Consider the following 13,751-nt stretch of genomic DNA (forward strand, 5'->3'; position numbering starts at 1 on the left):
CAAATTACCCCCCCAGCAACCGCACAGATCCCTTCGCTAGCAACCATCCAGCTCAGCATCAGCGTAGGGGAAGCTGTGCGTCTGTTGGAACTTCAATTACAGTGTGTCTGTGCGTGTGTGTAAAGACACGACCACTGTTACCATGTAAGGGATATGAGTAGTTATTTATATGCGCATACGTGTGAGGTTTGTGCCCGTTCCCCTGCTTTTTTTCAATCCAGAGATAACACAACGTGAGATTTTCTCATGTCTTATTTCACACTGCAATAAATCTCCTACACAAGCCAAGTAATGTGCCTCCCTGCATCCAATAATCCAGCCTCCCCCCCCTCCCAATAACAGGGACCGCTAAGAGCTGCCTGTTTAGCTCTCGCTGATGTCATCACAAACACTCATTTCACCGGGGAGGGGAGAAGGGAGAGATGGGAGGGAGGTGGCAGGAATCATGCATTATTCAGAGTGCTCCGTCGACTCCACCGGGCTTATTGATAAACAAAAGGAGACGCACAGGAGAGGACCAGTCGATTAACCCATTTACCCTGAAGCCTCTCACTCCTTTCCTGTCTCCATCCCCCTTTGTTTTGTCCACTGCCACCAGCATCCACCCACAACAACCAGCTCCACCCCCACCCTGCAACCTCCTTGTTGGTGATAAGTGCATGACAGACAACGCAGAAGAACAGGGGTGGGGGTTGGCTCTAACAGCTAGTTAGCACACACACACACACGCACCTACAAAAAAACGTCTACACCTGATGAATTGTGCAGTGTGCTGCTGCTCCAACTGGGCTCCCCTCCCACTGATGCCATTAACCTTCTGGATCTGAGGGCCATGAAGCCTCCGCCCCACCTCTCTTTCTCCCCCTCTGACAGACTCCCACACTCATACATCATATCACACAGCTAATGACACAGGGGCTATCATTCACATCACATCGCTGGGGTAGGGGTACAGACGGAGGAGCGGGAAGCAAAGGAAAGACATAAGGGCACGAGGAGGAGGTTGAAAAGGAGAATGGAGGCAAAAGGTGACCGAGGGGAAACGGAAGGCAAGACAGAACCAGAGAAAATGGAAATGTAAGCGTAGACAGATAAAAAGAGGGGCATCTCGAGATCACGGTAATCTTTATTCCTCTTTTCAAGTGAACTGAATAAAAGATTATGCAAATGTCTGTTAATAGAAAAGAAAATGTGGGTTTCACACGGCTGACTACAAGGCCTCAGGTCAGCTCTTTAGCTAGACAGAGTTGTTTACAGGTGTAATCTGACTTTTATAGAGGATCCAGGACTACGGTGCCTGCAGTAGCAGATGTCTTATCCTAACCGCACCAGAAGTTAGCCAGCCAGACGCCATGCACACTGCTTATCAAGTGGACACGCTGAATCACTTCACATGAAGTGCTCAAATTCACACCTCGAGACTTTATGAAAGAACTTATACCTGCTGTCTGGTTCAAAGCAAACCGTGGGCTGCAACTAACTACTATTGTCGTCATCAGAGTTATTTCTCGATTTGTTATTGATTGTTTCATCCATAAATGTCACCAAAAGTCCCAGAGCCAACAGAACATCCCGACAGAGCTCGTTTTTGTCCAACTATAACCGGCCAAAAGACTAAGATATTCAATTCACAATGACAAAATAATAAAAACACAGAATAGCAGCAAATCTTTGAGTGAATTAATGTCCATTTGTCCCTCTATTAATTGTTTCAGCACTACAAAAGAAAGAGACACTCAGTGAGAACACATATTTCGATAAACACCATGATGGTTGAGTTCTACAAACGCTAAACATCACCAAAGATCAACTGAAAACAAACCAACAAAGAAGCCTGATATGAACCGCAGCCCTTATCTCTAGGGCTAAGATGATTTTAACATATCTGCCTGCCTGCCCCCCCCCCTCATTCCCTTCATGCCTCCACACTACAGAAATGGCTTCTTGGGTGGTGTAGAGGAAGCTGCAGATATTTTGCCCTACTCATCTGTAACAGTCTTTCCACTGCAGCATGATGCCCAGCGCCGGGTGGCAGCTGAACTAATGAGCTTTTAGCTCGGCTGGCACTGGGGAGGCAGACACCGAATAATGCATGCGCGCACACGCACACACACACACACACACACACACCCTCTCAGACAGTCTGCCAAATACTTCACTTTAATCTTATCAAACCATCCCCATCAGGCAACGTGCCCTTCGTGTTGTTTAGCCTGTCAGCATTTTTACTACAGGAAGCCAGCATGTGTATGCCTCTTAAAAGTCATTTAAGGATGAGGGTAGAGAGTACGGGCAGGTGTAAGAGTGTGTGTGTGTGTGTGTGTGTGTGTGTGTGTATTCTATAATCACTAGGGGGGAAAAAAACAGCAATGTTTTGGCTGTACACAGACCATCCCTGATATGGCTACATACCTGTTTGTGCATCTCAATGTTGAGCCCATAGGACATCTCATAGTACTGTAAAATAGAGAGGAGAGAAAACATTAATACACAATAACGCTGCCCTAAAAACTTTGTTTCAAACATCTTTCACTGACGCATTTACTTTGAGTCCAGACATGATCCTCATTGTGTACAACACAATAAGTAACCCAAGTTACTTGTGACTTGTCTCTAATGAGGAACAGACTATTTGTTAGTGCAACAAGGCAGTAAAAAAAAAAAAATGGTGTTTGAATGGTATGACATTTTTATCCTTCCTCTAAAGTACCCAAACAATAAAATAGACAGGTTGAATACTTGTTGCAGCACAAGGGGTGAGCTATTTGAAAACACACTGACATAAACCAAAGGAGGTTGACAACTTCATGTTCTATGAGAAACCACAGCCGACAGACGAGTGGCTGCTCTTCTCATTCACTTCTATGGGCACAGCCAGTCTGTGGCTTCAAAAACACAGGAGAACGCCAATACTATCACTGAAAACCACATTATCTGCTGATGATTGCCAAACGATTGTTAGCCCACCAACAGATAGAAACTAAAGCAGAGTAGTTTGTCCGTCTTGTTTATCAAGCTACTCCCACCACCTTCTGGTTCCTCACATGGAAAATAATATTTAACAAACGTACTGCTGCGTTTAGTTGGAGTCGTTCCTTTCAAGTACAAACAAGATAAGCACGCGCATACACAAACTAAGAGTGAGGTTTAAGTTACAACATACTCGGATAAAGATTGTTCTTTTTCCACGGACACAATGCAGCGGTACAAAGAACCTTCGAGTTGGGTCGTCTTTGCAGAGGCACGTATTTTTCTTTTGTATCATTTGATCACCAGGGAGCTCCGAACTGTAATGTAATGTTTTAGTTGCAGTATTAGAAGAGTTTTAAAGTCCCCCTCTTCACAGCTCTTCGATAGGAATCAAGCATCGTTCTTAGCTTTCAAGTAGGGTTTCCAGGAAATGGTTTAAGTGCTGGCACACAACAGCAAAGTAGGGCCTCGGGATTACTGGTTACTGACTTTTAATTGAACTGTAATGATATTAGGGCTGCAACTATTACGTTATCACTGATTCACCCGCTGACCCTTTTTTCATTTAACCGATTACTCGTTTGGTCAAAAATAGAGAGAAAATGGGCATCAAATTTTCCCAAAACCCAATACGACGTCTTCAAATGTCTTCTTTTGTTTGACCAACAGTCCAAAATTATTCAGTTTACTTTCCAACTACTAAGAAAAGCTGCAACTTCCCACATTTGAGAAGCTGGAACCAGTAAATGTTTGACATTACTGATTTAAAAATGACCCAAGCAGACTTTAAAAAAAAAAAAAAAAAAAAAAAAAAAAGTCTTAAAATAATGGCCGATTAGCTTTTGGTTGATTAAGATCACCTCGTCATCTTAACAATTAGCGATTCAACAGGTTTTTTTGAGTTACACAAGTACAGAGTTTTGTGTTGTTAAATGGTTAAACAGTGGAACATGTGTAGTTCATTGCACTGAACAATTTGATTATCCTATCTGAGGTGAGATTTTGCATTTATTTCCCATATGGTGATATCAGTAGTGGAAAAACACTCATATATTTTGTGATGTTGATCTCAATGAAAATTCCTCGTCTCCACAAGAAGTCTATTATCTTTACAGTTGTTCAGAGATGAGAAACCCCTGGGTGTGTTTGAAGTGTCTGAATCACCCCATCGTTCAATTTGGCTGTTAAGAAGTAAAAATAATAATAATACAGGAAACCCTCTAATTTATGCACAAAGCCAGCAGACCAGTCATTAACCCCCATGTGGGTCATGCTGGGTGTGTTAGGGAGGGGTGGTGGAGGGTCATAAAGAGGACCCCCAGGCCATAGAGGAAGGTCGTCACACCTCACAATCAATAGTTGGACATTTGACCCCTGCTAGAGCTTCAACAACCCCCTCCACACATCCCACCTGCACCTTCTTATCCAATGAAAACAGAAAACACGGGGCGTGAGTCAATAATACCAAGCTACAGCAAATGCTAACATGGCCTTTGCAAAGCACCAGGGCTGCACCACCTGTGACTGTTCACCTGAGGCTAAAGGGAGGATACGCCATTAAATCAGACTCATAGCTGTACGACGACTGCTCTTACCATGACATAGTGACGCTGCATCTCTGTCTTTTCATTGGCCAGTTTATCGTACTCCACTTTAAGACTTCAGGAAGAGAAGAGAGAAACAAAATGATTATTTTTTTGTACGTTTGACATTCATTAAAAGCACATTCTTGATTTGGAGTATATATATATATATATATATATATATATAAAATTCAGGACAGATAAATTTATGAGTGCAACATCGGTGTAGACATGCATGAAGCAACAAAATTGGAACAAGACAGAAGCTTCCTCTTCCGTTTATTTCCAGGAAGCGAACGCTGTTTACAGTCGGCCAGTCATTACCTGTGGTACTGAGCCTGCAGGAACTGAAATTCGTCTTTGATCCTATCACAGGACTCTGCCACGGTGAACTTGAAGCCAGGCTGCCCTGGCTGGTGAGGTGCCTGAAAAGTGCAAGGTAGGAGATACCACAGGTGTAAATAACACCATCACAGTCAAGATAAATAGGCTCGTCCACCTCCTCCTCTTTCTTAGTGAACTGGGTTTTTTGTTTTTTCTCTCTTTTGATGGTTTGTTATCACATTCCCCCTGACTGGCGGAGGAAAGAGCCGCTTTCACACAACAACATCTGCTTAGACAGAAGTGGGTCGCTTCATTTGTCCTTAATATAATGTTACACGGTAGGCAGAGGATGATGAGAGAGGGATGAAGAAAACAATAAAGATGTGTGGTTTTTTTCAGTGTGTGCTGCACAGAAAGCTAAATTCACATTCAAATTCAGTGTAAAAATGTAACTAACAAACTGCACTAAGAAATGAAGTCGCATTACAGCACGAGCTTGATGATCTACTTTCCTGGGTTCAACCTAAAAAAGCTCTGATCGGCTCGCCAATGAACACGAGCTGCTAGTGTCTCTCCTGCCAGAGAGAAGCAGCTCAGCGGCACCGATGCAGACCATAAATAGTAAGGTGTGGATCAGCAGCTCCACTCTGACGAGCTAATTAGGCTATACTTTGAAGGGCGCGTGCAATTTGCATCAATTTACAAAATAGTGACAAAGAGAGCTACTTACCGGATGCCGGCCTTGTGGATACATGTCGCGTCCTTTACACGAGTGAATTCGCTGTTTTTCCCTCTCCTTTTCCTCCTTCCTTAATCCCAGTGAAGGTGCGGTAGATCACCGCCACCCCCTCCCCTGTATACGCAGGATGGCGGCGGACAAAGCCCTGTTCTCGGCTGCGAGGCGCACACTCAAGAGCCCGACCACTGGACCTCTCCTTTGTACCTATAGACAAACAGACAACGAGGTACAGCTGAGGAGCTGAATCACTTTCGCAGCAAGCGACCGTATAGAGAGTTAAAGCTTTATTATGAACTTAAGCGGACTGATTGTCTGTAATCTACTACTTGACAAAATGAGAATAAAATGTGTTTTGTAATAATCATTGAGGCATTATTTTAAATTGATATATTCCCCATTCTTTGACAAAAAAATAGAAATGTGTCGCTTTGATTTGCATGACACACAGTGGAGGAAAAACACGGACACCAGAAAAAATGTGTTTGATCCGATGTATCAAAATAAATCCCAAAGTTGATACTTTTGATCTCAACATCAAGATGCTTTGTAAATGTAACGAGTTGACTTCCACAAAGGGAACACACACACACACACACACACACGCGCGCACACACACACACACACACACACAACGGGGTTGTTTTGGTGGTCCGGGGGAGAAACAAAATGAGAAAACAAGGAGCTGCTGCTTTGAAAGTCGGCTGCCATGAAGCACCACCCGTCTTGTTAGCGGCTCTCCTCATGTCGCCCTTTTTTTTTTTTTACCTTTGTCTGGGCGGATTCCTCCCCTCTCTCTTCTTCACAGGTAACAAAAACAAGAATAGTATCCAGACACAAAAAGCTTAATATCCGTCACTTGTAACCGTCACCACAGACTGATACGTGCAGGAAATGTGCGTCGCCGTGCGTATTTCTTCCTCTTTGCCCCTTGAGAGTCCTTTAAAACCCCGGTGATTCCGACGCGGAGAGCGTCTCTCCGTCCGGTCGGACGTCGGAAACCCCTCGATCGGGACTAGTTGTTGACGGCATGCAAACTCAAAGAATATTACAATCCAGTTAGCGAGAGGACACGAGTCTTCCAGTAAGTCCAAATTTTTTTTTTAGTGTGGCGAACAAACGGGTTTACTTCTTGTGAAAAATGTCGGCCGTTGTGAAATATACCACGAGCTCACTGGTGGGTATACCCAGTTCCTACCACACACAGACTGTGCACTGACACGAGGAACCGACTGTCGAGAGAGGGCCCTGCGCTGACCAATGGGGGTTCTCCGAAGGAGTTTAGCTCCGGTGACCAATCACAGCCCGGTGTCCCCCACGTGGGGGTGTTCAGCGCACGGGCGTTCTGATAGGGCTGCGATGTGTGACCTCACATGTTCGCCATTTTGAATTTGTAGTGACATTCGGTGCGTTCAACGACTTGTTCAAAACAAAAGGCAATGATTTATATATTAGCGCGTTTGAATCTGTGTCTTCCGTGTTTTTACATTCTGAGTGTTTACCTGCCAGTTGTATCATTAAACATATGTTGATTCGGAGACTATATGTGCCGGTGTAAACAGGAAATACCCCCACTAACCAAATACAGAATGTATCCTCTTAAAAAAACAGGAGCTCATAGAATTTAATTCAAGAACCAAAATGTGTCGAAGATGTGGATACCGCTTAATCTACAGCAGTGTACTTTGAGTGACTTCAATTGATCGACCTATTTCTAACGAGACCTCAAGCAGCTACAAGCTTCCCTATCAGCAGCACTAGGGAAGCTACAACACGTCTGCGCGTGAGGAATATCAGCCTATCAAGCGTAGCTCACAGTGCCCGGCCCCCACGTGGGTCCCTCTTCCTACCTCGTCACTGCTTTCTAAGCCAATGGTGTCGCGGCTCTCTTCCTGCGCGGCTCACGATTGGCTCAGGGGTGGAAAAGCTGTCAGTCAGGAGGCCGGGTTGTCAATTAAACCCACGTTGGGTACGGCGCTGACAAATGCCTGTGCTACTCTCCCTCCTGCCTGCGAATAGTGCCTGGAATGGCTGCTTAATTAGCTTTGAATGGCTTTTCCTTTCAGCTCAAACAATCTGTCACTACCATGTGGTAAAAAGAGCCTTGCATAAAACAAAAACAGGACAAAAAAAAAAGCCAGTAGGGGCTAAATATCAGTTTGATTCCCCCCCCCCCCCCCTCTCTTCAACCCCTCCTCCATGAAAACATTTGCTGCAAAACAAAGCTTTTACCTCAAACATGGGCTCGTGTTCACTCGTCGGTTTCTGCACATATTGTCTTCTAAAATTATTTTTAAAAGTGTAATCTTTTGATACGCTTGTGTTGACGTCAACAGGGAAACTTCTACTAAAGTCTGTGAAGAATGTGTTGCAAAATGTTGAATGAATAGTTCCCTGTGACACAATCCAAAAGAAATAAATCGGGTATTAGAAAGTGTGAATCATTTGTGAATCTAAGTTTGCAGTACCTAACTTACGCAAACAATAACAATGAAAACTGTGTCTAAGATAATTATTTAATTAAAGCAAGGTATTTCTAAAATGCAGATTGAATAGAACTACTCTGGGACTCGCTGTAAACATGAGACCTCAACTAAATTTAAAATTAAAAAAGTGCCCAAAGCTTAGAAGTCCACCAAATTTTTGAACATGACAGCATACTGCGAGCCTTAGCTGTTGCTAAGCAACAAATGCATCCCCTCCTGCAGATGCTCTGACACGAGTTTGGGATATAATAACTCATAAACGGAGGGCATGTCAGTGAGCTATACACTCTCACTGGGATACTTTAAAGAACGTTTTTTTTTTTTTTTTTAAAACAAAGCCTCCCTAATGATAGTTTATCTTCCTGGTTGTAATCATCGGCCTTTTTAGCAGGAACAGACCGTAAAACAGTTTGAGCGACAAACTTTTTACACTTCTCAAAATCAAAGCTTCCTGAGGGAACCTTATTAGTTCTCTCAGCTGTTCGTGACAAGCGCTGATTTGGAATAACGAACAGCAGCATGTTCTTGATTCTCAAAACATATATTCACTTGGTAACTTTACTTGTCATTATATATTTATATTAATTTATTCTTATTATGTATAGTTTAAAACATAAATGTCACCACGTGATGCCCAGCACCAGATAATAGCTTGAAGATCATTGTATCTGTTAAAAAGGTCACTTCATTTACAATTTCTTGGAGTGAAATAGTAAAATGCGCGACTTTGTAAAGTGACAACAAATAGCCATTTTTTAAAAGTTTGATCCAGCCGGTGCTCGGTTTTGGCTCGATTGTTTTCAACATGGCAGCCGGGTTACAAACATTCTCATTCCACAGGTAAACAGTACTTAAATGTGATTCTGAAAACATTTGACGGGATAAATAGGCAATACAGTAACAGCATCGAGATGCATATTGAATCAGCGCTGCCTAGTTTTAACAATTTGAATTCCTCGAGCAGCGATCGTCACTGCGTTAGACACTCCTCTGCCCTGATTGGTTGTTTTTCTTGCAAATGCTTTAGAAGCAGGAGGCAGAGGAGCCTGATTTTATCACAGAATATCTGTCTCATGTACTATTATCAGGATATAGTGACGAGTTTGAGCAAATGTGACACAAAGGTATCTTATATTAAAGTTAGCAACTTCAGCTTTAACGCACGTAAAGTGTAAGTCGGTGCAGAAAGGCTTAAATATATAGATTTTACAAATAAGGCTTTAGTATGACGCAGCCTTTGCCAAAAAGATGAGGGAATTAAACAAGAAAGGTTGCAGAAAAGTTCAATATTTAATCCGAGCTATAATATGGTGATGTATTCCAACCTTTAATATGCTTGATATATTTTAATAAAAAAGTCTGAAAGGTTCATTATTGAGTTATGGAGAACATTCTGACTATTAACTCATCTTTCTGTTAAAGAAAAAATATCGCCGGAAATAATTTCCTCTCTGTCCTGCCGTTGTGTGACCTCTGACCTTGCAGACTGCATGAGTCCGGCTGCATGTGGATGTAAAATGGACCAACACAAGAACACATACGAATTCAGGCTCCATGAGCAAATTCGCTTCTCACTTTGTGCGGCCTCCGTTGTAAAGACCAGGGCCTCGTTGCCAAAAAAAAAAGCATCTTAAGGCTAAGAAGATCATAATATCCATCTTACGAACCCTCTTAAGCATAAGAGGTGTTCCTCAAAAGAATTGTAAGTGAATAGGCTCTTAGACACGGTCGTAGATTAACGAGTGCCTCCACTCAAAGGAGGTTAAGGGCATCTTAAGAACAGCCAACTTGTAGGAGGAACCAAAAACAATGTGTTCTATTAAATTTGTTACAGTTTATGTTCATTTTTAGGTCTATACTTTCATCAGGAACACCAATGACCAGGTCGTTTGCACAATCAATCTGCCAGTTTATGTTGTCATTCTCTTCCTCTTCCTCTTCTCACCTGGCTGAAATGTCACTTTCCTTTTTCCCAGTTCTGTATATTCTCTATTCATACGAGTGTGTTTGTCACACACACAGCGAGTCTAATGCAGAAATGATGACAGAATGACATTCACAAATCACAATAGATGGCGTGCTTATTTCGTGAAAAGTACAGGAACCATCACTGTCTTGCTCTAGGTTTAACATGAGTTAAAGCGTAACACTTTCCTCGAGCAGCAGCTAAATCAAAGTTTACTTTGTTGAACTGACATCCACCTTGTGACATGAATCCTAAAGCACAGCGAGCTCTGTTTTCATTCGGAACCATTACAGGTGAAAGACGTCTTGTTTTGTAATGGATGTATTTTGTAATAAATAACATGACTAGCAGACAGTTAAATGTGCCAAGTTATGTTAAAGTGTATTCAGTCTCACCTTCAGAACCAGAGACGGGCGACGTTAAGAAGTGCTTAACAGCGCACGCGTGGACTTGCTCTCAAAATTTAGGAGTGTGTCGTAGAAAACATTCATAACTATGGAGATTGATCTTTATTGCAAATCGTTTTTTGTTTCAGACGGTGGCAGTATAGCAGTTTGTTTGTGTGTATTTCCACTGCTTGCTCCAGTTTCCTCCACCACAACATGCTAGCCAGGTGTTGTTAGAGATGAAATTACCCAAATGTATGAGTGTTACGGCGTCTCTATCAGAATATGGCGACCTGCTCTCTACACACTTATTTTCTGGTATGACTGCGACCCTTGAAGTGATTACATGTCTATGTGTACCTTTACGTGGAACCAATAGTTTTAGTTTTTTTTTGCCAGACTGAAGTGCCCGAGAAGAGTGGCAATGCTAAAAAACCTCTTCCTTCACCTCAAATATGCGATGTCGCCACGTTTAAAGAGGGAGTAAATTACTAAGTATTTTACGATCACTTGTAAGTCACTTGCCAAGGCAACCCACTAATTATAATGTCACTATACACAGAAATGGCATTGAGATGGTTTTAGAAACGATTACTGTTCTATACTTTCTTCAGGTTTCAGACTCGCACCTTTCTTTCATCTGGCTTTCTGACAAGCTAAATTATTCATTGCATTTTGTATAAAAACACAAAAAAACATGCACGTCTATCTTGTCATTTTAACATAAATCAATAGAAAAAGTATAGTAGGATATCCTCTGATGTCATCAAACGAGCCACCATTGTTTACACACCGCTCAGTCAAGTAAAATCCACCAATCAGAAAATGACCAAAGTCCAAAATTAACTCATGGAAAGCTACCCGAACCGGGCCGCATTAGTTCATAAGAACAAGAGACCAGATCAGAAAGAAGAATGACAGGAAACGGCCCCACGTGCTGTGTTATGCGCCATCATATTAACGAGCAGCTGCAGGTAAAAACAGAAGCAATACATGTCATTTTCCTCTAAATGTCACAGTTCACACTCACACACATTTCCCTCCAGTGATGTTACAGAACACGTGATCAGATAGTTTGCTCACTTTGATACACACTGAATACAATTTAGACCCTTCTCAGTACAGGTCCTGGGTCAGCTCTCTGTGGGCAAGACCTGTGATGACCTCTACTTTGTACGTCAAGTATGCCGTCCAAAATCAACTGCTGGCATTTCAACATCACCTTCTATTCATCATATCTCAAGTGGGCGGGTACTGTTGATTTATGCAGCAATGCTGGTCAATTGTGCTGATACTTGTCAGTTTGCTCTGCGCCGAGGATCCTGGGATTGGTATGTGTAGGTGCAGTGTAAGGATGTGGGTTATCTGGGAACTGGCAAACACAGCGGCGGTCTCCACAGGCCCCGAGACTCTGATTCAAGAACCACATACACATTATCATACAGCTTCATCTCACACATTGAGGACTGTGATTATGTCTCTCTCTCTCTCTCTCTCTCTCTCTCACACACACGCACACACACACAAAACACACACACACAGATCCACTTTTCATCCCACTCAATAGAGAGTGGCCCAGATTAGGCAGCAACAAAGAAGGGGGCTTCACCTCTGGGATAAGGGGGGCCAGTCCACCCTTGTAGACCTCTGCACTGTTTATTTGCACTGGAAACCCAGACGCTGTGAATCTCCCACTCTGAGGCACTACACAAATATTGGAGCTATTTGCAGAGGTGGTTTTAATTCTTTACAGAGCAATGATTGGCTCTTTTCATTCCCATCTCTACAAGGGCTTGGCCAATGGATTCTTTCAACCTCTTTCAGCCCTACACCACCAACTCACACCAGCCCCAAAATAAATACACCTGATGTACATTTTCAATGACTTTAGTGGCCACTGAAGACTCAAATCCCATTTATTCTGCTTATGGTATCGCACCCTCTGCTCAAACAGCTCCTCAGTACCAAAACCACAGCTTCTATAGCGAACTGATTCTTGTTCCTGCTTCTGCTGTACACAAGGATCTCGATACTTCCTGAGTACAGGAACCGTGTTCGCTCGCCTCTTGGAGGCCTGCAGTGTGAAAACAAGGAGGGGCTGTGCAGAACAATAAAGCTGTTCTCGACATATTTGGTGTGGTGTGTGAGAGGGTTATAAATGAAGAGGGGATTGCATACTGCTTCAAAGGCTTAACATTGATTAGTGCTTTTCTTCTTGTGTAAGTAGTTTCACCTTTGTGAAGTTGTGTGATTATCAGCATCCATCAGATTAATTACTTCATCCATTCAAATGTTCGCTCTTTTCAGCCATCCCAGTCATTTTTTTTTTCTTGGAGGAGTGCAAAATGGGGCCTATTTCCACCGTGGTCCGTTTGGTGGGACGGTCGCGGCGGCATTGTGAAGCACCCACTGCCTGGGGATTATTGACATGCTTTCACGGGCGGGTTCAGGCCATGAAAGGAGACATTCCTCGCCACAATGGACCCAGTGTGTGTCGCGGTGGCTGCAGACATGAATAGGGCCCCCGGAGTGTATCACTGTGACTCGTCAGCCTGTAATCAATGCAAACAAGATGAAAGGGCTTTATCAAAAGAGACAAACAGACATGAGCCGTGTCTGAACAAAATAGGTGAAGGCTAAAGTCCATGCATTTGTTTGTCCTGTTGGCTGGTGTATATACAGTATGTGTGTGTGTGTGTGTGTGTGTGCATAGGCCTATGCACGTGCATGTTTGGAGAAGAAATAGTGGAGCTGAACCCAAGCAGTCTTTACTCAGACGTTATTATATTTCATCATGCCTACAGAATGTATATATAGCGTTGTCAAAGCCAGTGGGCTGACTAACAGGTATACCAGCAGAAAACAGGAGTACAACATATTCTCCAAATTGTATTTTATTCATTAACGACATTAAGCAGAGTTATGGAGAACTGAATTTCAAATACAGAGAGGATGTTGAGGAATTTCTTGCCCTATCCTCTGCAAAGAAAACCTGTGACAACTAAACTTTTTAAACACACAGCTGTCTATCAGGGCAATTCGTTAATTTACTAAAGGTAAACAAGAGTGAAAACGTGAGAAAAGACAGGACGCCCCTCAAAGTGCCTTGACACATTTTCCTTTTGTTCCTGTCTTTTACGAAGCCTGGAGATGTAAAAACTCGGAGCTGAAGGGCGGCCTTATTCCAGCTCGTATGAGAGGTGAGAGATGACGGGATTTATTATTGCACACACTCTGTGCGTCAGTAATCACCTACAACTGGTGTGGTTAACACAAAGATGATGATTCAATTATTTATAA

The 13,751-nt window shown here is 42.8% G+C and overlaps 1 protein-coding gene across 10 annotated transcripts in view; it reads right to left on the bottom strand.

The window, feature by feature from the left end:
• Window positions 1-6,854, bottom strand: part of tle3b (TLE family member 3, transcriptional corepressor b) — a 28,811-nt gene extending 21,957 nt beyond the window's left edge. For 6 of the 10 annotated variants that reach the window (XM_031848400.1, XM_031848399.1, XM_031848398.1 and 3 more), the window contains exons 1-5: window positions 6,382-6,854; window positions 5,608-5,820; window positions 4,878-4,978; window positions 4,566-4,629; window positions 2,413-2,457 (exon numbers count right to left, since the gene is read on the bottom strand). In XM_031848400.1, coding sequence (XP_031704260.1) covers window positions 2,413-2,457; window positions 4,566-4,629; window positions 4,878-4,978; window positions 5,608-5,631 — 234 coding nt within the window. In that variant the 5' untranslated portion in view covers window positions 5,632-5,820; window positions 6,382-6,854. The remainder of the gene's footprint in view (window positions 1-2,412; window positions 2,458-4,565; window positions 4,630-4,877; window positions 4,979-5,607; window positions 5,821-6,381) is intronic. The other 4 variants (XM_031848403.1, XM_031848404.1, XM_031848401.1 and 1 more) reach the window with 1 other exon arrangement.
• Between the last annotated feature and the right edge of the window lie 6,897 nt (window positions 6,855-13,751).

The sequence above is a fragment of the Anarrhichthys ocellatus genome, unplaced genomic scaffold (assembly GCF_004355925.1).
Source record: "Anarrhichthys ocellatus isolate YVR2014 unplaced genomic scaffold, GSC_Weel_1.0 scaffold8, whole genome shotgun sequence".
Lineage (NCBI taxonomy): Eukaryota > Metazoa > Chordata > Actinopteri > Perciformes > Anarhichadidae > Anarrhichthys > Anarrhichthys ocellatus.